General features: G+C 53.0%; 3 protein-coding genes across 7 annotated transcripts in view; 1 reads left to right on the top strand and 2 right to left on the bottom strand.

Moving 5' to 3' along the window:
* IFT172 (intraflagellar transport 172) overlaps positions 1-19,103 on the top strand; it is a 39,402-nt gene extending 20,299 nt beyond the window's left edge. For 2 of the 3 annotated variants that reach the window (XM_074582370.1, XM_074582371.1), the window contains 27 exons: positions 185-433; positions 2,253-2,331; positions 2,740-2,860; positions 3,257-3,401; positions 3,476-3,565; positions 3,966-4,063; positions 4,933-5,068; positions 5,148-5,264; positions 5,868-6,010; positions 6,692-6,785; positions 7,039-7,103; positions 7,231-7,411; positions 7,945-8,054; positions 8,478-8,607; positions 9,223-9,321; positions 9,680-9,789; positions 10,286-10,349; positions 10,639-10,725; positions 12,959-13,075; positions 13,535-13,645; positions 14,200-14,319; positions 15,569-15,664; positions 16,334-16,393; positions 17,194-17,292; positions 17,673-17,826; positions 18,589-18,680; positions 18,941-19,103. In XM_074582370.1, coding sequence (XP_074438471.1) covers positions 185-433; positions 2,253-2,331; positions 2,740-2,860; positions 3,257-3,401; positions 3,476-3,565; positions 3,966-4,063; positions 4,933-5,068; positions 5,148-5,264; positions 5,868-6,010; positions 6,692-6,785; positions 7,039-7,103; positions 7,231-7,411; positions 7,945-8,054; positions 8,478-8,607; positions 9,223-9,321; positions 9,680-9,789; positions 10,286-10,349; positions 10,639-10,725; positions 12,959-13,075; positions 13,535-13,645; positions 14,200-14,319; positions 15,569-15,664; positions 16,334-16,393; positions 17,194-17,292; positions 17,673-17,826; positions 18,589-18,680; positions 18,941-19,030 — 3,057 coding nt within the window. In that variant the 3' untranslated portion in view covers positions 19,031-19,103. Of the gene's footprint in view, positions 1-184; positions 434-2,252; positions 2,332-2,739; positions 2,861-3,256; positions 3,402-3,475; positions 3,566-3,965; positions 4,064-4,932; positions 5,069-5,147; positions 5,265-5,867; positions 6,011-6,691; positions 6,786-7,038; positions 7,104-7,230; positions 7,412-7,944; positions 8,055-8,477; positions 8,608-9,222; positions 9,322-9,679; positions 9,790-10,285; positions 10,350-10,638; positions 10,726-12,958; positions 13,076-13,534; positions 14,094-14,199; positions 14,320-15,568; positions 15,665-16,333; positions 16,394-17,193; positions 17,293-17,672; positions 17,827-18,588; positions 18,681-18,940 lie in introns of all 3 variants that reach the window. The other variant, XR_012586386.1, reaches the window with a different exon arrangement.
* A 259-nt stretch (positions 19,104-19,362) lies between these two features.
* On the bottom strand, positions 19,363-22,031 carry KRTCAP3 (keratinocyte associated protein 3). 2 transcript variants are annotated; one of them, XM_074582368.1, is made up of 6 exons: positions 21,783-22,031; positions 21,632-21,691; positions 20,831-21,031; positions 20,466-20,679; positions 19,997-20,081; positions 19,363-19,810 (listed from the first exon to the last, which is right to left on the bottom strand). In XM_074582368.1, exons 1-5 carry the CDS (start codon positions 21,999-22,001, stop codon positions 20,041-20,043), a joined length of 735 nt encoding a protein of 244 aa, XP_074438469.1. In that variant the 5' UTR covers positions 22,002-22,031; the 3' UTR covers positions 19,363-19,810; positions 19,997-20,040. The 2 variants fall into 2 exon arrangements, with proteins under 2 accessions (XP_074438469.1, XP_074438470.1); XM_074582369.1 differs by having other exon boundaries at positions 20,466-20,600; positions 21,783-22,022.
* A 61-nt stretch (positions 22,032-22,092) lies between these two features.
* NRBP1 (nuclear receptor binding protein 1) overlaps positions 22,093-26,059 on the bottom strand; it is a 43,610-nt gene continuing 39,643 nt past the window's right edge. For both annotated transcript variants that reach the window (XM_074582366.1, XM_074582367.1), the window contains 6 exons: positions 23,971-24,021; positions 23,713-23,848; positions 23,575-23,628; positions 23,278-23,341; positions 23,145-23,200; positions 22,093-22,950 (listed from right to left, as the gene is read on the bottom strand). In XM_074582366.1, coding sequence (XP_074438467.1) covers positions 22,852-22,950; positions 23,145-23,200; positions 23,278-23,341; positions 23,575-23,628; positions 23,713-23,848; positions 23,971-24,021 — 460 coding nt within the window. In that variant the 3' untranslated portion in view covers positions 22,093-22,851. The remainder of the gene's footprint in view (positions 22,951-23,144; positions 23,201-23,277; positions 23,342-23,574; positions 23,629-23,712; positions 23,849-23,970; positions 24,022-26,059) is intronic.

Here is a 26,059-nt window from a genome sequence, read left to right as displayed (position 1 = left end):
CTTCGGAAAAGAATAGATGATGCGTGGTACACAAGACTGGCATTGTGGTTTCTGCTAACTGCCGTTGCTTAGTTTAACTGGGCAGCAAGGAGCATGGTGCCATGAGCTAGTTGTTCAGAGCCTGCAGGATGAGTAGGACAACATCTTGCCTTGCCACGTCAACCAATGCTGCATTTCTCAACAGGGACACCCGATGCTAGATAAGTTGCGTCGGGGTTACTACCAGTGGCTGCTGGATACCCAGCAGGAAGAGAAGGCTGGGGAGGTCCAAGAAGGACAGGGCGACTACCTGGCAGCCATCAGCTTATACCTGCGGGCAGGGCTGCCAGCCAAAGCAGCACGGCTGGCCATGGGCAGGGATGAGCTCCTGACCAACGGGGATGTCATCAATAGGGTCTCCACAGCACTGATCAGAGGGGAACTGTATGAACAGGTGAGTGGACCAGCCCCCTGGAATTTCTTCTTAGTGGCACCAAAGCTCTTACCCTGTCCTCTGCATCTGTGAAATGCAGGGGGACTGAGCTGGAAAGCAGCAGATGTAATTCTGTATCGATAAATTTGCAGTTAACGTTTGGGAGGAAATCATAACTGCATCCATTATACATAAGTGGGGTCTAGAATTGCTGTTATTAGTCAGGAAAAAGATTGGCAACATGTCTCTGAAACATCAGCTGAGTTCAGTAACAGTCAAGGAGGCCCTTGGAAAGATAGCAACCAACAGGAAAGGAGTTGTGAATCAAACAGAAAGCTTGATATCGCTGTGAAAATGTACAGTGCTTCCTCATAGTAGAATAAAAAATGATGGTACAGCTTTCATATAAGGATAGTCTAAATGGAAAATCTAAGGAAGAAAAACAAAGGAGGTTATGAAGACAATCTGTGGAACCGTTAATATCATAGAGAAAGGAAGTGATTATTCTCTGTGTCTAATAACACAAAAAATTGGTAACTAATTATTATTAGGTTTTAAAACAAAAAGATGTTTTTTACATAGCACATAATCATGTGCTGAGTCTGACCAGTGTACAACTTGGTATCCTGGCCAACAGTGGCCTCTTGCAGATGTTTAAGAAAGGAATATAAAGAACAGGGCAGGCAAATACAGGGTGATACTTCCCCTAGTGGATATTCGTGTTTTACAGCAGTTTGCAGACTATAGCGTACCTGAACAGTTTTATTTTTATGTTTAAGAGCTCCTGATAGATTTTACTTCCGTGAGCTTGTCAAATTGCTGTTTGAACCATCTGTACTTTTTGATATACAATATTGGCTATGAGTTGTCCCATTCAGTTATGTGTGTGAAAAAACTCCACGTCTTTTTGATGGCCTACTTTATGTGCCCTGCTTAAGGTACATTTCTCCGGTCTCATTTTACCTTCAGCATTTCCTGACCATTTCATTTTGACCCAAGAGAGTTGTGATTTTTCCAAACTTGTCACCTTTTCTTAAGCCTTCAGTTGAAAGGGTAACTGTGGAACTTATTGCTGCCAGATGCTTTGTTACCAAAAAGTATAAAGTACGAAAGTGATTAGAGAAATCATGGAGGTAGAGTCTGTCAGAAGCCTTTAAGTATGATGATATAAGGGCATCATGACACAAACTCGGGAAGCTTCTACAATGCAGATGGTCAGAGATGGATAGATATAACAGAGGAAAGGCCGGTGTATGCTTGGTCTGTTCTTGCAGTCTTTCTCCAGACTTGTGCTTTCGTCACCATTCAGATACAGAAGGGAATGAATCTTTGGTCTGCTGGGATGGCCTTTCTTCTATTATGTTCTAAATTCTACAAGCTTTGAGCCTCATCCCACCCTGTTGGCTGCCACCCTTTCCTACAGGGAAAGAACTTTCTGATGCAAGAGGCTGAGATTCCCCCTTTGCTACTCATGCCCAGAGCTCCTGTATGAGCATCTGCATAGCAGAGCTCCTAGGGGCTGTAGTCGTAGAAAAGGCTGTTGCTGCACCAGACACTGTGCGAAGAAGAGAGGTTGTCTCAAAAACTCATCCTGTTAGAAGATGATGCCCCAGAAAAACACTTGGGATATGTGGATCGGCAGAGAGGACAATGGTCTCGGCATATGCAGTCTTTCGTAGAAGTTACCTTTATCCCCATGCTCTTGGTTAGTGGGGAAGGCATAGCTGATGGAGAAGTCTGTGTGGTAGGACTGACAAGCTCTGTACATGGGGCTGGTAGGGTACATGATGGTGTGGGGAAGTAGTGGCTCTGGAAACTGGCAGCTTTTATTTGTCATTAGGCTGGAGACCTGTTTGAGAAAGTTGGGAACCCACGGAAGGCTCTGGAGTGCTATTGCAAGGGCAATGCCTTCCTGAAAGGTATTGTGCTAAATATGTTCCTCCCCCCATCCATGCCCAGAAGGAGCCTGGGTGCTCTGGCCTGGTGGCAATGGCAACACGAGCTATTGCCCTGGAGCCCAGAGATGCCTAGATGCTCTGAAGCTTCCATGTATCATCTCATTCAACGTATGTATTTTCACATAGTTGTACCTGCACACATAGTCCTAGAACAGCATCCTGTTCCCAAGGCCTTGATCATGCTGGTTGCACCAGCATGGATTTGGTCCAGCTCTCCAGGGGTCTAGATTGTTGGGTAGCCCATGGGAGCTGGAATGGATCAGACAGTCACCATTCCCCTCCCTCTGTGCCCCATCCAAGGCCCTTGTTCTCCTCGCAGTTCTGGCTCCTTGCTGGATTCTCTGTAACAGCTATCATGTCCCCTTACAGCAGTGGAACTGGCTCGCCTGGCGTTTCCTGCAGAAGTTGTGAAGCTGGAGGAGGCCTGGGGAGACCATCTGGTACAGCAGAAACAGCTGGATGCTGCTATTAACCACTATATTGAAGCCAGGTAGAGGCAGGTGATGGCTATATAACCTGCAGCAGTATAACTGGGCAAGCTCTGAAGTTGTTATGGTTTGCTTAAATCAGCAGGGGGTTTGCCTGAGTAAGCCCCTTTGACCCCACTTTGCCAGTGCCACTGGTGCTTATGTGCAGTCTCTGCTGGCCCCAACTGTGGATGCCTTCCTGCATCTCTCCCAAGGTCTTCCAGCCCTGACTACTCTTCCCTGCTGTCCTAGCTTTTCGTTCTTTCCCCTTAGCTTTGCCAGGTATTCAGATCCCTTTTTCTGCTCTAACCCAGGAAGAAGTATCAAGCAGCAGACCACTTTGCTCTCCCTGCCTTAGCTCAGCTGGAGGAGATGGCTGCTGGCTGGCTGGCTATAAAGAGTTATGTTTTTGATGCTAGGTGCTCAATTAAGGCCATTGAGGCAGCCTTGGGAGCCCGGCAATGGAAGAAGGCCATCTACATTTTGGACTTGCAGGACAAACAGACAGCAGCCAAATATTATCTCAAGATTGCCCAGCACTATGCAGCTTTACAGGAGTATCAGGTGAGGCCACAGAGGACCATCATTGCTGCTCTTTGTGTCCCTTGTAACTGCTGAGTATGGTCATTTCCCTGCAGGTTGCAGAGGAGCTGTACATCAAAGGAGACCGGACCAAGGATGCCATTGACATGTACACACAGGCTGGGCTCTGGGAACAGGCTCACAAGGTACAGTCGGGAGCCAAAGCTTCTGGGGACCTCACCCTGCTTGGTGAAATGTCTTTCATCAGAAGGTGGCAGTGCCTTGTGCAGCAACACCTGATCAACAAGCACTCTTCCCAAAGGATGCACGTGGGGGCATCCAGAAGTAGTCCCTGGTATTCATATGCTGTCTGTGCACAGCCCTGTGTGGGTGCGCCTGTGACACAAAGAGCACTCTCCAAGGGGGTTGGTCCTGTGTGCTTTGACCACAGTGACAAATGGCTACCCATTCTCTGCAGATCATATGGCATATACACCTGGTCGTAATGGGAAGGAGGTTGGGTTCCCCCTTTTCTTTCACTACCACGTATCAAGAAATTGCTGTGCAGCGTGCTGTAGTTTCTCCCACGTGTGTTCCTTTTGGCAGCTGGCAGTCAAGTGTATGAGTCAGGAAGATGTGTCGGTGCTCTATGTGACCCAGGCCCAAGAGATGGAGAAGCAGGGCAAGTACAAAGAAGCAGAGAGGTGAGCATCTTCCTTGGTACTAGTCCAAGACTGAGTTCTGAAAACAGGGCTGTAGTGAGGAGGAGCCCTTTCCGGGTGGGTGAGTAGAGTTTGAGACTAGGGTTTGGGAAGGTCAGAGGTACACTGTCCACACGTGGAGACTTAGAGCTGATATTTCAGAGTTCATAGGAAGAGAAGTCACTGACTATTAATGTATCTTTGTCCACCAGAACAGAAAGGAGGTCCAGGTTGGGTGCAAGTGTCTCATGGAGCAGAGGAAATATGTCAAGGCTTTTCCCCACTGCAGAGCACTACATCTGATCTGTCATGGTCAGCTGAGGATAAGATATGGAAAGTGGAGTGTTTCCCATCCAGGTTACTAATGTCAGTTCTAGATTAATAACAACACAATAGCGTTAGTGGGTACATGAACAAACACAGCTGTGTATCTGATGCCATGGTGCTTGATCTCAAGGATGCCCGGTACGTGAAAGGGGGCATTACAGCTGGTGAGGTCACATTTGGTTTAATCTTTCTGCTGGCCTGTATGAGTAAGTTGAGCTGACATTGTCATGTTACCATCCCAACAGGACAGACAGCCTCAGGTTGGAGGCCAAGATGAGAACAGGTCACAGAAGCCCAGAGGCTCCCTCTAAGTCACAGCTTAGGTTGACAATTGAGGATGGAGGGAATAACTTTGCCCTACTGCAGCTGATGGTGGCATAACAGAAGGGCTCTATCTAAGCAGTGTTCAGCCTTGCATGCCACACCACCAGTCATGCCTTTTGACAGTGTGCCCAGGACCTGGCTCCAGGAGGGCAGGATGCAGAGAGGCTGCAGGGACTGCTCGTGTCCTTGGCTGAGCCGTTTGAATGTGCTCGTGTTCCCAGGCTGTATATCACTGTGAATGAACCTGATTTGGCCATCACCATGTACAAGAAGTGTAAGATGTATGATGAGATGGTTTGCCTAGTGGCCAAGTATCACAAGGACTTACTCAGCGATACCCACCTGCACCTGGGCAAGGTGAGTGCATCTCATGGCAGGGGATCAACTGGGCCAAGCAGAGACAAGAGTGTCACTAACTCATGGCCTCTAATTGCAGGAGCTGGAGGCAGAGGGGCGATTACAGGAGGCCGAGTACCACTACCTGGAAGCTAAGGACTGGAAGGCCACAGTAAACATGTACAGAGTGAATGACATGTGGGAGGAAGCTTACAGGGTATTAATCACTTCACAGCTATCCCACTGTGCAGGGGTCAGGCTTTGACTGCAGGATCCTGGTAGGAACTGCTCTGTCTCTTCACTGCAAAATTTGAAGACTTGGCATACACTACCTAGCTTCAGCATGTGGCACAGCACTGGAGGCCCTTGCGCCTTCTGCTCTGCAGCATCGCACCCCAAAAGCAGGGCTTGGCCCCTGGCCACTGTGCAGCACTGCCTTCCTGCAGGCACTGGTCTGCTCCTAACCACTGTACCGCATTGTACCGCAGAGGTGTTGCTCTGCCCACAGCCACCCTGTCACAGCCCCCCCCAGCACTGCTCCCCTCCAGTGGGGACACAGACTGCCAGGGGTCACTTCTGCTGACCTAACATCAGTGTGAACCAAGCTGAGGAAGCAGCAGCCTCTTCTTTGCTTTGCTGTATAAACCTTTGTCTCATTCTCCCCGGTCCAGTGGTGGCTACAGAAGGGTTCCTCAGGAGAGAACAGTTGGTTTTGTTGCTCCCTCATGACAACAGGGATCATGTGAGAGGGAGTCCTGGCTCAGCCTGCGGAAGACGAAATGGATGAATCGGGCTCTTCCCCTTTCTTTGCTCTGAATAGGTGGCCAAGGCACACGGAGGAGCAAACTCCTATAAGCACGTGGCTTATATGTGGGCAAAGAGCCTGGGTGGAGAGGCAGCTGTGAAACTCCTCAGTAAATTTGGACTTCTGGAGATGGCCATTGACCATGCAGCAGACAGCGGGTAAGGAGGTCCATCAGCCCAGCACTTCTCTCCCATCTGCCTGACCTAAGAAAAAAGGGGTGACTCAAGATAACCGTATGCAGATGATAGCTGCAGGTGCAGGATATGGCATGTCTTCCCACCCCACCTGTACTTCTTCACACAGGCGTTGCTCTTCCTTGACACATCATGTCCACCTGTTGGCCTCTCTAATGTCAAGTCAGAGCTGGGCAGGCAAAAGGAGTTTGCCCTTTAGCCTCAGCAGGGGGGCCTTGTGAGAGCCTCTGAACACGGGAGGAGGTATTCCTCATGTCACCATAAGTAACTGCCTGCCAGAAGAGTTTTGGCCCCACTCTGCACCTGGCCAGCCATCCGACTGCACTGCCATTCCCTGCTGCTCTCCCCCAGCTCTCCCACATCGCCAGGCTCGGGGGAGTCTTGTGATGTCCCCTTAGGGTTGAACTAAGGGCCTCTGGCACTAACGACGAGTGTGAAGGAGTTGAATTTCCTTAGTGGGGACTCTGAAAGTTCCTGTTCTCTGGTCAGGAGCACGAGTGGGCAGTGCCCATTCACTTGGCACCCTCTGTGTTCCCCTCTCTCCTCTCACAGTGTCTCGTGCTGTAACTGATGTCATGCGCTTGATGAAGGCATGACCTCACAGAACATAGTCCTGCTCTCACCCCGTTTTCTCTTTTGTTGCAGGGTCTTTGAATTTGCTTTTGAACTGGCTCGCCTCTCCATGAAGCAGAAGATGCCAGAGATCCACTTAAAGTATGCCATGTTCCTAGAAGATGAGGTAATTTTACCCCCTGGAATAGGTGAGAGTTCCCTGGTTGCTCAGGTCATTGAACAGTTGTCCTTAAGGGTTGCTGCAGCAGGGCCTTTAATGGCTGTGGTCACTGTTCACCCACAAAGCTCCATGATTACCGCCTCCAGCTTCCACACAAATCTTTGTTTCATAAATCTCTCTGCCTCATAGTCAGTAGAGGAGGTCATGCAATGGTATCAGGGCAGGAAGGCATGCAAGCAAATTCCTTCCTCTCTCCTAGGGCAAATTTGAAGAGGCTGAAGCAGAATTTATTAAAGCTGGGAAACCCAAGGAGGCAGTGCTGATGTATGTATCCTTCCCTGTCCTGGCCTGCTGCATCTCCTCTCCCTACCTGATGCCAGCCTGGTTGCTTCCCCAGCACTGGTCTGCTCCTTGCTGTCCTTCTTATTACATCGTATGTTGATTCCCCTAGGTTCGTGCATAATCAGAACTGGGATGCTGCACAGCGGGTGGCTGAGGCTCATGACCCAGACAGCGTGGCTGATGTGCTTGTGGGACAGGCACGTTTTGCCTTTGAGCAGAGAGAGTTCCAGAAAGCAGAGGCCTTCCTCCTGCGAGCACAGAGACCTGAGCTGGCGATAAAGTACTACAAGGTGAGTGTAGTCTGCAACAATATCATTGTCTTCCTCACTGGACAAGAACCCAGTTTGGATGGAGGAGGAGTGAAATCCATCTCCCAGCCCTCCCTGTCAGCAGCTGAAGAGAAACCATTTACTCAGGTGGTTCCTAGTAGAACTGCTATTAGAAGATTGAACCAGTAGAGATTTCACAGCATAGCTGAGCTCTCTTACAGCTCTGGGAGAAGTATCGTGCCAGAAGGCTATGAGCGGTCCTCAGGGGTAGCAGGAGTGGACGCATTTGGAGACTGTAAGTGTCCATTCCACAGAGGTAGCTAGAATGGATAAACACTTTCCGCCCAGGTAGCCTGGATGAACGGATAGACATAGGTGCTATTTTGGGGGAGGAAAGAATTGGATGGTGCTGCTGTGGTTGTGTCTTCCAGTGGGTCCTGTGATGACATGAGAGGCAAGATGCCATGAGAGGCTAGATGTGTTGTGTGATGCCAGGAGCGTGGGGGATCCTGGTCAACTGGTGAAAATTTCTCCTCCCTTTTGGGCTTGTGCAGGAGGCTGGGATGTGGAGTGATGCCCTGCGGATCTGCAAGGAATACGTGCCTAGTCGGCTAGAAGAGTTACAGGAGGAGTGTGGCAGGGAGGCTGCCAAGAAGGGCACCAGGTAAGGAATGCTGTGGTCAGGCTGCAGGGAACAGACGGGTAGCTCTTCCCCTAGAGCATTGTGCTGACTGATGCCTTACAGAGATAGCCTGACCCTGGACTTCTTCCTACATAGATTTCCTAACATCCTTCCTCCCTGCTCTGGGAGACTCCAGGCTGCTTCTTGCCATACAAGGTCTCCCAGATGTCTTCTCGCCACTTACAGATCTCCCAGGTCTCCTGTACCACCAGTGCATCTCCCCAGGGTCCTTTATCAGCTCTCCCCTCAGCACTGGCTGTGTGCATTCCCTGTTACACGCACAGCCCCCTTTGAGGTCCCAACTTACCTCTGCTGTGCACCTCCCTGCCCATGCCCTACACACTGTCTACAGGATCTCTGTGGCAGCATCCCAGTCTTGCTCACAGCCTGCATTCCTCCCTGCAGAGGAACAGAAGGGCTGCTGGAGCAGGCACGGGAGTGGGAGCAGGCTGGGGAATATGCCAGAGCAGTGGACTGCTATCTGAAGGTGCGGGATCCCAGCAACAGCGTCCTGATGGAGAAGTGTTTGCTGAAGGTACAGTCAGGAGGCTATGATTCCCTTCATCTGTTCTGTGGTCTAGGAGCTCTCCCACAACCTGCAGAGCATCCCAGAGATAACCTCAATCACTGCAGGGCAAGAGAGAATCTGCAGACTCCAGTGACCACAGGGTCTGAAAGCCTTCATGGCCATTCTCTTGAGCCATGATGGGCTGTGTGCTTATCCTGCATTGCACTGACATCCTTGCTGTGACACCACTTCCAGGAGCATGACAGTGTCTTTGTGCCCATACCTCCGTGCATGGAAGAGCTGGACTGTATGAGTTAGACCTTGCCTAGATGAGCACCCTTTCTTCTTCTTGTGGTCCATGTCCACCAGCCTTTGGGTTGTGTTCTTGTTCATGCTTTTCACTTGTACCTGTGCCCTTGTACCAGTTTCAGCAACAATTATGTCCTTGTCTGATCTTCTCCCATGTGTGAAAGTAGCTGGGCTTTGCTTCTCTGAATTGCTCAAGTGTGCTGTCATTTCTTCTCTTACCTATAGTTCAAATGCTCATGACTCTCAGTCTTTTAGCTAGGACTGAGCTCTTCCTAGCTTCATCCCTCTCTCAAAGAACTCATCACTTGTGCTGCTGATAATTTCTCTTCACAGGCTGCTGAGTTGGCCATTAAATTCTTGGGTCAGTCACAGAGCATGGAGGTGACGCGGACTGTGGCTCCTCAGCTGGTGGCCATGAAGAAATACAGTGCGGTAAGGGCTGGCTTCTGCCCCCAGACTACTGAAGAAGCGGTGACATAGGAAGGGAGAGCTCTATCCAAGGGAAGGAGGCCAAGTCACATCCTGAGGTGATGGGTGGGTGGCCCTATCCAGAGTTAGGCAGCACAGAGTCCTCAAGGAGGCGGAAGGAGGGGAAGGGATAAGATCCTGGAATAGAGTGAGAGAGCCAGGCCTTGGGAGGAGGCAGGAAGCAGAGAAGGGGAGTTATCTTTTGGGAAGAGACTTTCTGTCATTGCTATGTGCTGGTCATTTCCCACAGCATCAACTGCAGCCTGGGCTGCAGGGTGCCTTTGGGTTTTCATCTCCCATGGAACTGTCTCTGGCCCTGCAGGCAGCTGAACTCTACCTCAACTTGGACCTCATCCAAGAAGCTATCGATGCCTTCATTGAAGGGGAGGAATGGAGCAAAGCCAAGCGCGTCGCTAAGGAGTTGGACCCCAGGTATGCCCTGAACGTCTCAAATTCTACTCTTTCTGCTCCCTCTCCCACCCCCAGGTGATTCCTTGTCCTGTCCTGGTGCCCCCAGGTTCCCTGGATTCTCCCCACAGTGGCCTTCCCAGGCTCAATAGGGCACATTCTCCAGCTGCCCTTCCCAAGCCATTTTCCGTCCTGACACCTTTCTGTTGCCACACATCCCATGGAAATTGTTATCCCCTTTTACCCCATCCCTATTTCCCCTTCCCTTGTCATAATCCTGTACATGCACTTCCTTCTGAAAGTCCTGTGATGCCATACGCTCCTCACACATTACATTGCAAAGTCTAGATGTCTAGACCCTTTCTTTCCCCTTCCACCTATGCTCCCAGCTGGCACGAGAAGGACATGGCACAGCTGTAGGTCCTCTTTTTCCCAAAGTACACAAAGTTGAATCCAGTCTCTGCACTGACGCAAGACACTATTAGTCTTGCTGCCTATTAAGATTCTTTCTGCCCAGCAGGTCAGAGGAGCATGTGGACCAGCGTTACAAGGAGTATTTAAAGAACCAAGGAAAGGTAGATTCGGTACGTATTTGGGGTGTCTCACAGGCTAGGGAGTGATGTCAGGATCTGTGTCCATCCTTGGGGCCTTTCTCATGGGGCTTTTGCCTGAGTATGCCCACAGGCGAGGAGTCTGTATGTGCCTGTGAGTCATGGTTTCTGCACACCAGATGGGTCTCACTGGCTCTGTGCTTCCATGCCGTCGAGGGGGAGGGACTGTGTGTATGCAAGACCTGGGTGGGCTGATGGCCTGCCTTGATGCTGGTAGGAAACCTTGCCTGCACAGTGAATTTATGGTTGTTTCCATCCCCAGCTGGTGGGAATAGATGTCATGGCCGCTTTGGATATGTACGCAGAGCAGGAGCAATGGGAGAAGTGCCTAGAGGTTGCGGCTAAGCAGGTGAGTGCCTGTGTGAGCCCCCAGGAGACAGACATGGGTCCTGGCTGGCTGAAGCAGGATCAGCAGGAACGAGTGGGAAGGACAAAGCAGTCGTTCCTGGGGGGAGTGCGGGGGTCACTGCAGCAGCTCAAAAAACACCTCCTCACTGTCCCCATGTTGCCCAATCAGGCCTAGTAGGCCTAGCATTAGAACCCAGAAGCATATTGGGTTTAAATTTTGTGATTAATGGAGCATTGGGAAAAGCTAAGTGAGTTGTTTGGGCTGGAAGTAATTGGTACCCTGGAAGCAAAGAGATTTGTAAAAGAAAGCTGCCTTTCTACATGTTCTTTAGAGGCCTGGTGTTGGTAGAAATTAGACATCCTTGGTCTCTTCTCCCGAGGAACAGGCAATTGGACAAGAGGAGACGGCCTCAAGTTGCACCAGGGGAGGTTTAGACTGGATATTAGGAAAAATTTTTATGCTAAAAGGGTTATTAAGCATTGCAACAGGCTGCCCAGGGACGTGGTTGAGGCACCATCCCTGGAGGTATTTAAAAGATGGGTAGATGTAGTGCTTAGAGATACGGTTTAGTGATGGTTTTTGTCTGTGTTAGGTTGATGATTGGACTCAACGATCTGAAAGGTCCCTTCCAACCTAGGTGATTCTATGATTCTATGAAAGCAAATTTTACATATTTTAGTTTTTATTGACCAAAAACTAACAAAACTACCTCAGCAGAGTAATAAAAATGGAGAAAAGCAAAATGAGACTTTTACAGTGCTATTCCAATGCAGTAACAGGAGGAGAAAACTCTAGATTACCAGGATCCACTTCAAGCATCTGTTTGTATTCGATGGTTATTGATTGGTTATTGGTTATTGATTCAATAGTTATTGATAAAGGAGCTAAACTAAGAGCGGGTGCTGATTCTTTGAAGTGAGGTGTTACTTCAGATTAAGTAACAGGGCAGCCCCTGGCAATGGAGTCTGCAGTTAGTGGAGTCATCACAGACAGTCACTTGGGCAAACACTGGTAACTCGGACAAGCACTGGTTTTGTGTTGTGCTGTATTTTTATAACTAGGTTTCTAATGCAGTAACCAGTAACCTGAGTTTGGGCTCTACTACAGTAAACTTGATTTATTTTTGACTCGGGCTTCTCTGGTGATACAAATGGTCTTTGCTGTAGTAGCTGTTATCTTGGAGACTTCTCTGCTGATGTTCTAATTATCAGGGGATACCAGTGTTGATCTTCTTCCATAAAGAATAACTTCATGCTCAATTTAATGGTAAGGGCTTAATCAGTTTTATTGTGAGCACACAGTGCTACCGCATTCAGTCCAAGAAGATGTTAGTCTGTTTATGCCTCTAAAAGAGCGTTAGCACAACCTTGCTCCAGGTTGTGCACAACTTTGCACTGACCAGTGCAGAATTTCATGACTTTTGACTCACCTGTTCTACGTTGATTGTACAGGAAAAAAGTTACATTTATCAAAAGAGGTCATGTACCAGACTAAGTCTTTATCCCAAACTGTCCTGCCCCTCGTGTTTCACCAGCATCCACATCTGGGTGTTCAAATTGTAGGCATATCACTGAGGCGCTGGTCTCTCTTGTGCTTAATAAACTTGTTTCCATTGCTCAGTTTTGACAGGATTGCACATTTTGCACCATATTCTTCATCTCATTAGTGGATTTAAGCCTGGGTGAAGTGGGTCTTTGCTTAGTTGAATTTCTGTAAGGCCTACGACACTCAGTCCTTAGCAAAGTGTTTATGGGATCAGCATGTGTGTAAGCCAACACTCCAAGGAGGCCTCCAGTCCCAGAGACCTGACAGCATTTGAGTAACGGACTAGAGCAGCCTTGCAAATTACAAATATCTTCAGTCCACAAAGTGTTTTGATCCATTCTTTCATTAGACAAAGGGCCAGTTTACAATTGGTACCTGAGGTGCCACATTGTGGAGATACTGCATCCTTTAGGTATTTGGCAGTATTCCTTTGGCAAGTTCTGCAATTTGGCAAAATTCCTTTGAAAAACAGCTTTATTTGCATGTGTGAAGGATCAGCACAGTACCAGCTAGCCAGGACTAGAGGTGTCCAGTGAGGTCCAGATGCAGTCTGTCTCGGATTAGCTGGTCTCGCCCTTTGGGACTCAGGTGTATGGGTGTGTGTCCATGCATCTGAAACTGTCCCTACTGAGTGACAAATGTTCAGGTCATGAATCTCATGCTGCTGCTTTCTGTGTGCCTTCTCCAGAACTATAAAGTCTTACACAAGTACGTAGCTCTGTATGCAACCCACCTCATCCGGGAAGGAAGCTGGGACAAAGCCCTGAGCCTGTATGTCCACCATGGAGCACCTGCCAACCCACAGGTAATGAAGACAGCGTGACATCCCAGTGGGAATTGCCAGAGTGTGCTATGACCTACATGAGTCAGGCTTCCAGTCCAGAACTGGGACTGCCAGGGGTTCAGCACGTCCAAGGCCCTTCAGCCCTACTGTGCATTCTTCCAGAGGCTCCTCAGCTAGAGGACTAAAGGCAACCTCCTTCCACAGGGAAGGAGCAGGGGGAAGCTGAGTATTCGTGTTTGTTTTGAACACCTTAACCACCAGAACCATGTTTGTCTCTCTGAGAGCACTGGCTGCAGGAGGCGTTCTTCCTCATTTCCCTGCCGTGTCCTGCAGCAGCCCTTGCCACGAGCAGCAGGTCTGCTCCAGGAGCCTTCGTGCAGAGCAGCCATTCCCTTGGACTGTGCTTGACAGCAGGAAAGCTCCAGACTTCTGCTGGCTCCCTATCTGTCTCCCTGCAGATTCCTCTCCTTTTTGTTGCAGAATTTCAACATTTACAAGCGTCTCTTTGTGGAGATGGTGAATGCGCCCGGCATGAATTGTGCCGAGGCCTACTCCAGCTGGGCTGACCTGCGCGAGGTTCTTTTCCATCTGGTGAGTGTGGACCATGGCTACCAACTGCCTGTCAGACTCCAACACCCTGCTGGCTCCTAGCAGGGGAGAAAGAAGAACCAGACTCTAGCCAGGTGACATGGGAAGTATTTGTAGAACACAAGCGGAGGGGAAATGAGGAAATGTCCACAATGTGGACAGTAGAACAACAGGATCCTGTGAAGTGGACGGGCAAGAGAAGTCAGGGAAGATGACCCTGCACTCGAGGCCAAATCATAGAAGTGGGTCTGGACACTGGTACTTGCAGAGCTCACTGTGTCCTTGCTACATGGGAGCCTCGCACAACATGCTGCTTTTCATCCTACACCTATATTCAGCAGCCTGGGTGGGCAAGCACAGAACTATGGACCCTAGGAAATGAGAGTCCTCCCCATCTCCACATCTGTAGAACCAGAGCACCCAAGGCCCAGCCCGTCTTCAGTCCCCAGAGGTGCCTAGATATTTCAGATCCTTCTCTCCCACAGCTTTTCCCTGAACTCAAGTGGATGAAGAGTGCCCAGTGCTCTCAAGTTCTCATTTACTCTCCTTTTCTTCAGTGTGAAAACTTAGTAAAGTCAAGCGAGGCAAACACTCCAGCACATGAAGAGTTTGAAACGATGCTGCTGATCTCTCACTACTATGCCACCCGCTCCGCTGCTCAGGGCGTGAAGCAACTGGTAAGGTTTTTGAAGTTCCTTTGCCAGGTCACCACCCTGAGTGCAGAGCCCTGTGGGGACGTGCAGGTTCAGGGCTATCCATAGTTCACTATTCCACTTCATGGATCACTTGCACATCATGGATGCATGAGAATGGGACTATAGTGATCTGTGAGCCCACCACTATCAGGTGGAACTGGAGATAGTCTTCTCTGGCTCCTTATAGTGGGACCTGCCCCCAGCCACTGGGACTGAGATGTAAAGCAGTGGGAAGCTGATCCATATGCTTGGCATGACTTGTGAGAGCAGAGGCACCAGCAGAAATGTAGGGATCACAGAAAAATCTGGTCTTCCCAGGAGAGGCATTGCTTCCTCTTAAGCTGTCCTGGGCCATGAGAGCTGCTGGGCTTCACGCATGGTCTGGAGAGCAGATTGGCATTGCACAGGGCTTTGGGAGCTCATGGGCCTTGGTGCTTGCCATCACACAGGGCTTTGGCAGATACTGGACCTGTGTGTTGGGCCTTCTATGGGGTTTCCCCATGGCTGCACGTGTAGATACTGGGGGCCCACAGACATGTCAGAAAGAGCCAAGTCTGATGTCTTGGAAACCTGTACAGACCCACACAGTTTTGAAATGTTGAGGTGTTGGGTAGTCTGTCTGGGGCCATGAAGGGGGGGTGGTCTTCCCAGTTCTGGTGTGAAGAGACCCTATCTGGCAAGCAGAAAACTGAAATCTCCCTTCAATTCTTCACCCCTGCTCTAAAATTCTTACATGACTGAATACAAGAAAAAACTTACTGTGACTTTGGCTGAGCACCGGAACAGGTTTCTTGGAGAGGGTGGAGAGTTTCCGTCCCTTGAGATACTCAAAACCTGACCAGACACGTTCATGAACAACCTGCTGTAGCTTACTCTGCTTTGAATGGGGTGGGGGAGGATGGACTAGGCAATCACCAGAGCTCCCTTCCAAGCTCAACTGTTTGGTGACTCAAATGGTGGGATTTTGGGTGTGGCTTCTAGTTAAAAAAAAAACAAACCGCAAGGTTTATAAAGCAGAAGAACTTCATCTTCTGGTGACAGTCTTCCTGTGTGTTCACATAATGAGGGTACTTACAGTCAGGACTGAAGTTTTTAACCTTTGTTGCACGTCAGAAATATGTGGGTGCAGTGTCCCTGCCATCAGTGCGGGGCAGGATGATCTCATGAGACCCCTTCAGACCTGATTTTTCTGAACTGATTGTTGTGGCTTTACTGTCCCCTGTGGCTGCAGGACACTGTGGCTGCCAAGTTGTCCATTTCCTTACTGCGCCACACTGAGGTCCTGCCTGCAGACAAGGCTTTCTATGAAGCTGGGATAGCTGCCAAGGTAAGAGCTATCTGCCACCAGAGCAGCTAAGGAAGTGGAGGACCCTGGGCTCAGGGATTCTCAACTTTATCTTCCCCTATCGTCCCCTAGCTGCACTGGTAGACCAGTAGCCAGACACTGGCATTGGAGGCCTTTCCTCAAACAGCTTGCTAGCCTCTGTACTTTGTCATGGAATGGCAGTAGGTGTGGGAGGGCAGACCTGAACTAGCAAGGGGGACATGAACCGCAGACCCAGGGGTAGACCGGGGGCCACATTGTATTTCATGGCTCTGTTAGTGTAGATTCAGGACTCCTAACTGATCTGCCTTGCTCTGGGTCACCTACGTGTTACCTTACTCCTGAGGCTATAGGCTCTGCCAGCCCATAGCAATGCCACATGGAAGGCAGAGCAGCATGTTCTCACTGTCTGATGCTGCCTGTACAATAATGCCCAACTCAGTCCTGTAGGACAGCCTGTGGCCAGTGGGCTGGTTATCCCAGTGGTCACCTGTGAAGCAGTCTCCGGGATGGTGAGCTGGGATGTGCACTCTCCTTCTGCATTACCCATGCTGCAAGCAAGATGTAGTGGCACAAACAGAACCACGTGCTTTCTAGCCATCGCTCAGGCAGGACAGTTGTGTCTGTGCAGATAAGCTGTCTGGTCTTACCTGGGGTTTCTCTCTCTACTAGGCAGTCAGCTGGGAGAACATGGCATTCATCTTCCTGAACCGCTTCCTGGACCTCTCAGATGTGCGTATAGTCTGATGGAGGGAGGGCTATTGTACTGAAAATGACAAGGGGCTGTAGGGCCAAAACAGGCCTCAGCCTGGCCACAGGACTCCTGAGGTCTGAACGTGGCAGCACGCAGTTGAGCTCGTGCTGATGGAGGACACTGCTGGGTGTACCTGTGTGTAACACTAGCTGTGGAGGCACTTGCCACACAGAGCACCTGAGCAGCTCTGGCTGTGTCACCATGCGTGTGCCACCATGCGTGTGCCAATGCCACCACGCATGCAGGCTGCAGCAAAGAGCAAGTTGGCCTAACAGGTCAGGCCTGTGGTCTTCATGGCTGCAAGTGCCATTACAGTTTTCATGATGATCTGAGTTGTTCCAAGGGAAGGAAAATTTCCTGAGGGGTGGAGGGCATGGCCCAGTGCTTTAGCCACTGTGATACAAGACTCGGGCACACCCCCCTGCCAGTCATCGCATTCCTTGACTACCAGGTTGGTCACCAGACAACACCAAAGCCCAGGAAGCTGACAGACATTTCTGCACTAGTCTTCCAAGTGCTGTCACCAGCTGCTGGGGAAAAAAGCTCCCCATTTCATTTTTCCCTTCTCTGAGGCCACCTGACAAGTTTTAATTCAGTGTTTCAGGGGCACACATCCTCTGACACTGCAGAGGATGACCATAAATGCCACGTCCCAGGAGGGCCCAGTCACCCCAGCGCTATTAAAGAAGGGCATCAGTAATGGCATCCTCACAATGTAGATTATGCTCTCAACTCCAAGGAGGGGTTGCCTAGTGCTCCACCACTTTTCCTTCCTCAGGCCATTGAAGAAGGGAACCTGGATTCTCTGGACCACTCTGATTTCCAGAACACAGACATTCCCTTTGAAGTGCCACTTCCAGCCCAACAGCACGTCCCTGTGAGTGTCATCTGCCGTCTCCAGCTCCCATGACCAGTGATGCTGCTTCAGGGCCCTCTCTGACCAAGGACTGGGGCAAGGGTGGGACAGCAGTGCTAGAGGAGATGGAAATGTGCACAGCATTGCCCCCTGCACACAGCCCCAGCACACACAGGCACATACACACCTTCTTTCTCATGTTCTCCTCCCAATATACACGTGTGTTTCTGCACACGTGCAAACAATCCCCCACCCCCAGATACGTGCACACGCACGTGTGTGCACATCCTGTGTGCACACGCATGTCCTGCCCCCTCCGTGTACGCCCTCGCACTGTGGAGCAGCAGCTGGGCAGGATCACAGGTGCCGTGTCAGGAGGTGCCCTGTCCTCTGCCCTGCAGGAGGAGAAGCGGGAGGAGGTCAGGGACTGGGTGCTCACCATGTCCATGGACCAGCGGCTGGAGCAGGTGTTGCCACAGGACGAGCGGGACACATACGAAGCCTCACTGGTGGCAGCAAATACCGGGGTGCGCTCCCTGCCCTGCGTGCTCACAGGTACGCTCCAGGCAGCTCACACATGGTGCCAGATGGGGAGTGGGAATACATTGCAAAGGGGGATCTGGGAGGGAATTCAGGCTCTGCTGAAAGAGGAGCAGGGAGACTGGCAGGCTGCGGGACCAGTTCTGCTGGAGGAGATAGAAGGGTCCATTTTCTACTGTGAGGGTGACTGAGCACTGGAACAAGTTGCACAGAAGTTGGGGCATCTCTGTACTTGGAAACAGCCGAAAGCTGTCTGGACACAGTCCTGGGCAACTGGCTGTGGCCCTGCTTGAGCTGGGGCAGGGTTGGGGGGTGGACTGGACCATATAGACCCCAGAGGTCCCTTCTAACCTCCACCATACTGTTTCTACCATTCTGTGACTATGATTAACAGACTGCCTGGGCAGCACTGACATGTGCACTTGAAGTGCCTGGCCCTGCTTTGCCCCGCTTTACAAAATCTGTTCTGGCAAGTGCTAACCGCGCCCCCCCCCCCCCCCCCCCAGGTTTCAGACAGCAGGGGATTGCGCTGCAGGACTCAAAGAGTGGGTTGGAGAAGGGGGAGCTGGCATAGGCCACCAGCAGCAGGGCTCCGTCTCCAAAGATCAGGGGCAGGATGCGCGCATTTCACGTGGCTGGGTGCCCTTGCCAGAGACACAGGCCTCCATTTTCCTTTGATCCTACCACTGCAGACACGCCCTTCCTCAATCTGTCTCTAGAAGCCAGGGGTCTGCTGTGGGTCTTGGCTTGTTTCTGAGGGTGTCACTGTGTGACCAGGGTACCCTGTGCTGAGGAACAAGATAGAGTTCAAGCGGCCAGGCCGAGAAACCAACAAGGACACATGGAACAAGTTCCTGATGGCTGTCAAGGTGAGCCAGGCACCCCGTGGGGCAGGGAGATGGGCTGGGAGGGGTGTGCAACCCCTCACGCTGACAATAAAACATTGTCCTGTGGGGTAGAGACGGGGAACTGGGGCGGTTTTAGGGGAACCTGGGCAGGGGTTACCCTCGCTCGTGGAGCCGGGGCAGGCCCAGCCCTGGCTGTGCAGCTCTGTCTGCCCCAGGGATATCCTTGGCAGGGAGAGATGGCACTACCCCTGGCCACTGCCAAGGCCTCTTTCGTTCTGCAGACGTCCCACAGCCCTGCGTGCCAGGATGTGCTCAAGTTCCTCAGCCAGTGGTGTGGGGGACTCCCGAGCACTAGCTTCTCTTTCCAGTGAGCTGGACCATGGCAGCTCTCGGGCCTGTCCTGCAACACCCTCCACTTTCACCCCCAGTAAACATGTTTCTCAACCCTGCTGTGCTCCTCTTTGTCAAGGGATGCGAGTCCAGGAACACGTGTAGCTCCCAGTGCACAGGGTGATAACCCTGCACACGTGTCTGCTGGCCCTGCTGGGTGACTGTCACACTGCAACCATGCGTTTGTCTACATCCCTGTTCCTGGTGGGGCGAGCATGGAGATGGGCTTACACACCAGCTGCGCCATCGTTCCATCACTGGGCCCATCTCCCAGCTGGCATCCACCCGGGGGAGCCACTTACAGCAGCCAGTGTGAAAATTAAAAGTTTATTTACCCAGAGAAACAACACAGGCTCCCAACAAAGGGGTCGTTTGCCTTCCCCTCTTTGGCCAGCTGGCCCTGCAGCAGGCCCACCAGCACCAGGACAGCCCTGGCTGTTGCCAGGCCCCAGCACCTCCGCCTGCTCCCATCACCACATGTAAAACACCAATGGAGCCTTCGGTGTCCCAGCAAGGGCCTTGGGGGAGGACGGGAGGGTGTCTGGGGCCCATGGCGCCTGCTGGGCTAAGGCTGCCTGGTGACCCCTGGCAGCTCGTGTCTGGAATCTGCGGGGTTTGTCCCAGGAGGGGTGGTGGGTCTGGGGGGGAGGAAGATGCACCCCTTCCCCCTGCAGCCCACCCTCCCCACGCCTGCCTCTGGGGCAGGAGCACAGTGCAGCTGAAACGTCACCTGGCTGATGGCAGCCCTCCTGCAGCACCACCTGGAGTGAAAGAGGACTCGTGAGAGCAGGACCGCGCTGCAGGGCCAGGCACACGCCAACACCCATGTCCAGTACTTGCGTTTGGAAAGAGGCGTTTCAGGGAGCTGGTGTGGGCAGGGGCGCTCTTGCCAGCAGAGCCTGCCCCCGCTCGCCCACCGCCAGGCACAGCCCACGCACAGCACTCACCTCTCCAGCTCTAGGCACGAGTCTCAGCCAGGAGTTGCTGCATCTCACGCGGTGGACCCTCCTTCACTGTACTCGGCCCGGCCAGCTACAGAGAGAAAAATGGAGGTGGAGGGTCCCAGTGATGTATGAAGGGCTGGGCCAGGTGGGGGGGGTGGGGGTGGCACTCGCTCAGGACAGCCAGGACAGACCAGCTTGGCTATCAGTGGGATGAAGAGGAGGATCCCTCTGCAACTCCCCAAGGTGAAGGGGTGCCAGTCTGTCACCAAGGCTAGACAGAAGATGTTCAAACTTGTCATTCCCCCCCCCCGCCATCACCTTCCCCTTGCACACATTCCCCCCCTCCCCTTGCTGCACAGCCTGCTTGTACGGGAAGGAGGACCCTGCAGCACCCAGCACCTTCAAAAGGCAGCAAAAAGGCAGCAATGGTGGGGCAGAGGCAGGGAGCCCAGTCCGGGCCAATGGGACATACCTGCTCTTTGCTGTAGCCGCGTGCGCAGGGCCCAATGCCCCGGAATATCAGGGCCACCAAACAGCACCTGCCAGACAGCACAGCTTCTGCGGCTGCCAGCAGCATGGCAGGGAACCAGAGCGCCAGGGCCGTGTCCTGCAGGGCAGAGGGTTGCAGGTCCCTCAGGGAGCCTGGTCCATGGCACCCAGCCTGCCTGCAGGCGGCTGAGCAGGGGCTGCGCAAGCAGCAGGGGAAGGAGAGAACGAAGGGAACAGGGGGAGAGGGAGAGGGGCAGAGAGAGGGTGGGCGAGAGAGAGTGAGAAAAAGGAAAAAGAGAGGAAGCAGAGACAAAAAGAGGAAGAGCGGGAGGGGCCCTGCAGACTCACATAGATGCGTGTGGTGTTGAAAGGACAGTCGTTCGTCGCTATGGCTGCACGGGCATCATCAGGCAGCGCGGGGCTGTCACAGCCCCTGACAAGGTGCATGCCCCGGCTGTGAACGGTGAGGGCGATGGCCAGCGCCAGGCCCACAGTGCACGCTGTGGACAGGAGGCAGTTCAACAGGGACATGCTCAGCAGGGTCCAATGCTGCGGGCAGCAAGAACGCGTGAGAGCTGGGGGAAACACCAGGGGCTGGCACTGCAGGGGGCCAGGCACACCGCACTGCCGCACGCCAGCTCCGCAGGGTAACCCCGCAGACACTGGCACCAAGTGAGCACATGCGGTCTCCTGCCCCTTCCAGCACGGCTCAGCCCCGCACTTGGATGGGGCTTTTGCACCCTTCGCATCCCTTGCCCCCCCCATGAGCCCAGAGCCACCGGAGACCGCCATCCCACCGGCTCCTGCACCCGGGAAGCCCCAGCCCGGGCCCAGCTCTGCCGAGAGCCGAGGCCCCACCAGCAGCTCTGCCTGAAGCAGGCCCACCCTGTGCGACCACAGGGAGATGCCTGACCCCGGACGCAGCTTCACCCACGGGCACGGTGCCCGGTGCCCAGGCTGCTGCCCACCCGCCCTCCCTCCTTCCCAGCGGGGCTTATCCGGGGCGAGAGGCGACACCCGCAGCCCGCGCGAGGCCCAGGCGGAAGGAGCCTCCGGGGACAAGGTCCAGGGGAGCGGCGGCGGGCGGGGGCTGGGCAGCGGCGAGGCCCCCGTCCCGCTCCGCTGCTGTCCCCCCGGCCCCGCACTCACCAGCGCTGCCCGGGACAGGTTGTGCGACACCAGGATGGCCACGATGCCCGCGGCGATGCTCTGCGGGGAGAGACCCGCGCTCAGCCCGCGCCCGGGGCCGGGCCGGCGCCCCCCTCCCGCTGCCCGGCCCCCGGCGCGGCCCAGCTCTCACCAGCAGCCCGGAGCCCACCGACACCACGTTGGCCGCCGCGTACTCGGGGGTGACGGCGCGGCTGGCGCCGGCCACGTGCCGCAGGACCGAGCCATGGACGATGGCGCCCAGCACCAGGCTGCCGTGGCCCAGCACGATCAGCCCCAGCCCGCCCCGCATCAGCCGCCGCGGCTCCGCCAGCGCCCCCGGCGCCCACCGCCCCCCGCGCCCGCCCGCCATGGCTGCCGCCGCCGCCGCCGCCCCACGGCACCGCCCCGGGGCCGGGCAGCCCCGTCCCGCCCCCGCCCGCCCCGGAAAGAGGCAGCACTCGCATATTTACAAAACAGTTTATTAAAAATAGGAAATGATAGAAATGAGATGCAGGAGCAGCACTGGGCCCAGCCCCGCACCCCGGGACGGGACGGGACGGGGGGGGTGTCCCAGCGCTCCGCCGGGAGCGGGGCGGAGGCGGCGGGGGGGGCCCCAGGGGGCAGCCCCGTGTCCGCACCCGCCGCAGCCGCAGGGCGGGCGGGCGGCCGTGCAAAACCAGTAAACAAAGTGCGGCCCGGGGCGGGGGGTCGGCGGGGAACAAGGGGCGCCCAGGCACCCCCCGTCCGGAGCGGGGGGAAGGGGAGGGGGTGGGCGGTGCCAGAGGCAGCGGCAGAGGGGGGTGCAGAGAGGGGGCGGGGCTGGGGGGCTCCCCCCCCCCGCTTACCTTTAAATTAAAAAAAAAAAAAAAAAAAAGAGAGAAAAAAAAATTTCTGTGCTGTGCAAAAGACACTTTGTACAATTCAAACAGAACAAACTCCATGCACATGAATGGGGCTACAGAACACCCCAAGCCAGGACCCGGCTCCCCGGCACCACCTGGCAAAATCCCAACAAAAACAGGGCTGGAAATAATACTGATGCTCAAAGTCCCCTTTAATAGGCGGGCAGGAGGGAGGATTGTCGCAGCCCAGCCACGGCACATGCAGGATGAGCTTCCAAGCGCTGCAGCTGGGGTCTCGCTGATGCCCTACAGTGATGGACAGACACAGAAGGGGTCACAGGCAACAAAGCCGCACTGGCCGCCCGTGAGCCAGGGCTGCTAAGATGACACAGTCACTGCCGTCAGGGCTCCGTTCCGGGTGTAGTAGAACTTGCTGAACGCCTCTTCAAGTAAACAGGTAAGTCTGCTCTGGTCAGCCTGGGAAGAACAAGCTGCAGTGAGGGGCAGGCCCGTGCAAAGCAGAGAGCTTGGCCGAAGCCTGGCAGGGCACCAGTGCAGGGACACGTCTCATTTCTCCCACCTTCCCAGCTAGAAAAGGAGTGATCTGGCATAAACCATTTGAGAAGGGAACGCAGACCTGTTATCCCTACCTGAACCCCAGGACTGCTTACCTCGCTAATGAATCCAAGCTGGACCAGTTCAGCTGCCAGCTCCTGGATGTTGTCATCTGCAACACAGGGACGGCTGTAAGTCCTGGCTCTGAGCGTGCTGCTGGCCCCAGAGCACAGGAGGAAAGGTACTTACTGGGCTGCAGGTCACAGCTCAAGTGTCGATTCAACTTGTCTTCCAGTTTCAGCAGCAGCGTTAACTGCAGGGTAGAGAAGTTCTCATGAGGGACGACACCGTGGCCACAGACAGCCAGGAGCATCCCCAGAACTCCCCACTGGGGTATGAACCACTCCCCTCCAGAGTCCCACAGGGGTCTAACAGAACCACCACAGCCAGTTCCGCTCCAAACCCAGCCAGCAGTGCGCTGGAGCCATTTCTCTCAGCTGCCCTGGTACACCCCGACACATGCTCAACCAGGAGCTGGGAACGTACGTGATGCTTCACTCCCTCCTCCACGGACTCGATGTTGCACTGCATCAGCACCACCTGAAACAGAAGCAGAGATGCCCCGTGACCGGCTGCAGCTGCGGAGCTTGGCCGGGGAGGGGGAATGGAGCTCCCATTGCTCACCTTGCGGGTCTCCACCTCAGCAGGCTCCGGAGTTGGTGTCTTCACTGATGGAGGAGCAATGGGAGATTTCACCACTACCTGCTGGGGCTGCTGGGGTCGTGGCATCCCAAAGGCTGTGAGTGGGTAGATCCCATTCCTACAAGAAAGGAGCCGTGTCCAAGGTTATGCCTCTCCAAAATTTTTCCAGTCTCACACACAGTTAAAATCACCCTTTATAAAAAAGAAAAAAAAAAACAAAACACAAACAAACCCTCTTACCTTACATCCTCCAGGAACTTGTCCAGCTCCAGTGCTGGAGACTGTGAGAAGCTGGGGTGGGAAAAAAAAAAAGTGTACTGAGATGAGAAGTCATTTAACAGAACCATCACTCAAGCCTCTTCAGATGCAGTTTCAAATCCCCATGTCCTAGCCTGCAGCCGTGTCACTGGGCAGGATGGGTACAGCCAGCCAAAGGTGAGACGGACTCCAGTCTTCCTGCACAGGAAGGAACCATTCACAGGAGCTAAGGATGAGGCAACATTTTAATTATGGCAGAACAGGTACCGCCTCCCTGTAGAGAGCTGTCTGATGTGAACGATTACGTGGAATCTGGCCCAATAACACCACGTTCTAGCGAGGTTTTTCAAAGACATCCGTCACAACAGACCCACAAAGCCGGCATCCCATCTCCAGCAGAGCGAGGACACTCGGCACTGTAAAGGCAAGAGCCCCTCAGCAGCTGGTGGCACAGCATGACTGGCCGTATCACTCCAGACCAGAAACTACACCTCAGGATTTAACGTCCTGCCCAAATACTTCTCACTGGAGTCCAGGATACTTTTGTTCCCTCTGCAGTTTCTTTCCTAGATTGCTCATTCATCTTGGTGGCTGCTTAATGAAGTGCCTTGGAGGAAAGTCTTCCCACCAGTTCTTTTTTAATTCCCCAGCCTCTGATCTGCTCCAGGACTGCTCACAAAGGTTGCCATTTTGTACCCGCACATCGCACTGATAACGTCTTCAGACACTTCACCCAACCACCGTAACCTTCTCTCCCACGATCGGGCACCCTGAGACCACATTTGCTCTCGTTTGCGGCTGCACAGAAGAGCATTTCCAACAAGCTGGAAATGGCGTTTTCCTGTGCTGTTACTTCAAAGCCTTCTCAGACAGAAAAGCAGCTATTATTGTCCCTTGCGCGGCACAGGGAGTTAGCAACACCAGCACTGTCCACAGCGAGTACCTCACTTCTTTCTGGTTTTGACTAACAAGGAGACACAGGTTCTCCTACTTTACTAATTCCCCAGTAAATCACTTTCCTCATCACCTTAGTCAATTCAGCTTTTCAGTGCCCACTTGCCCACAGCTTCTTTTAGACTCGTTAAACAAAACTTCTGAACAGCCAGCATTCCCCGTACCGCTTGTTTTAAGAATTTCAGAGATTAGCCAGAGGCTGCAAATGGGTCGAATGCTGTCACGGTGCCCTCCAGGGGCTTTGCGGTTCCATCAGATCTGGCAGGGGCTGCACGTCTGCCTCGGTTCCCCAGACAGCTCCACAGCCCTCTTCAACACACACAACTGTCACTTTCCCATCCTCTACTATATCAGGAGTTTTCAGCAAAAATTTACAATTTTTTCTAGCAGCTCAGTTTGCATGGCACTCCAATAGCCATCTGGAAAGGACGCTCTCTGACATTTCAAGTCATTCCTGCACTTTCTTTTTCTTTTTCCAGCACGCCAGCCTGGTGTGTGCCAGCTAGCCAATGCTCTGCAGACTGACGCCCAATATATGCAAAGAATTTCTCTTGCACAGCTTTGGCTATTCACTCTTTATCCTCCATTTTCAACCTTTAATTAACAAAAAACATTCCAAAGGGAATTCAATGCTATTATTTACTAGCGCTGTGAAGACCGGAATGTCAGTCCTTAGAAAGGTCTATATGGGCCAAAGAGCTTTTTTTATTTTCCTTGTTGTCTTGATCACTTTTGTTCAGTAGCCTGAGCATCCCAGAGTGCTGGGCTACCCTGGAAACACCCTGGTCTTCTCTGGAAATACAGTATCCACATCTTAGTCTTTTCAGCTAAACCCTCAACCAGCTGAGGTTTCATTATCCAGAATCTACCATCAATTCTCAGCACCCTACTTGCCCCATACATACTATGCTCCCTCACTTAGGAAGCCACCTCCATAGTTTAGGCAGCTGCAGCGTGTTACTGACAGCTGCCCAAAACAGCCTTTCCCTTTGCATATCGCAGAGTAAGCTGCTCCGTTAAGAAGACGCTGAGGAACCGTTTCTCCAGCGTATTGGATTCCATTTGACAAGCCTGTGGCTGGTCCGAGTCACCTCCCCTGACTGTTCAGCCAGGCTTT

The sequence above is a fragment of the Larus michahellis genome, chromosome 3, assembly GCF_964199755.1.
Source record: "Larus michahellis chromosome 3, bLarMic1.1, whole genome shotgun sequence".
Taxonomy (NCBI): domain Eukaryota; kingdom Metazoa; phylum Chordata; class Aves; order Charadriiformes; family Laridae; genus Larus; species Larus michahellis.
This window is presented reverse-complemented; position numbering and strand designations above follow the sequence as displayed.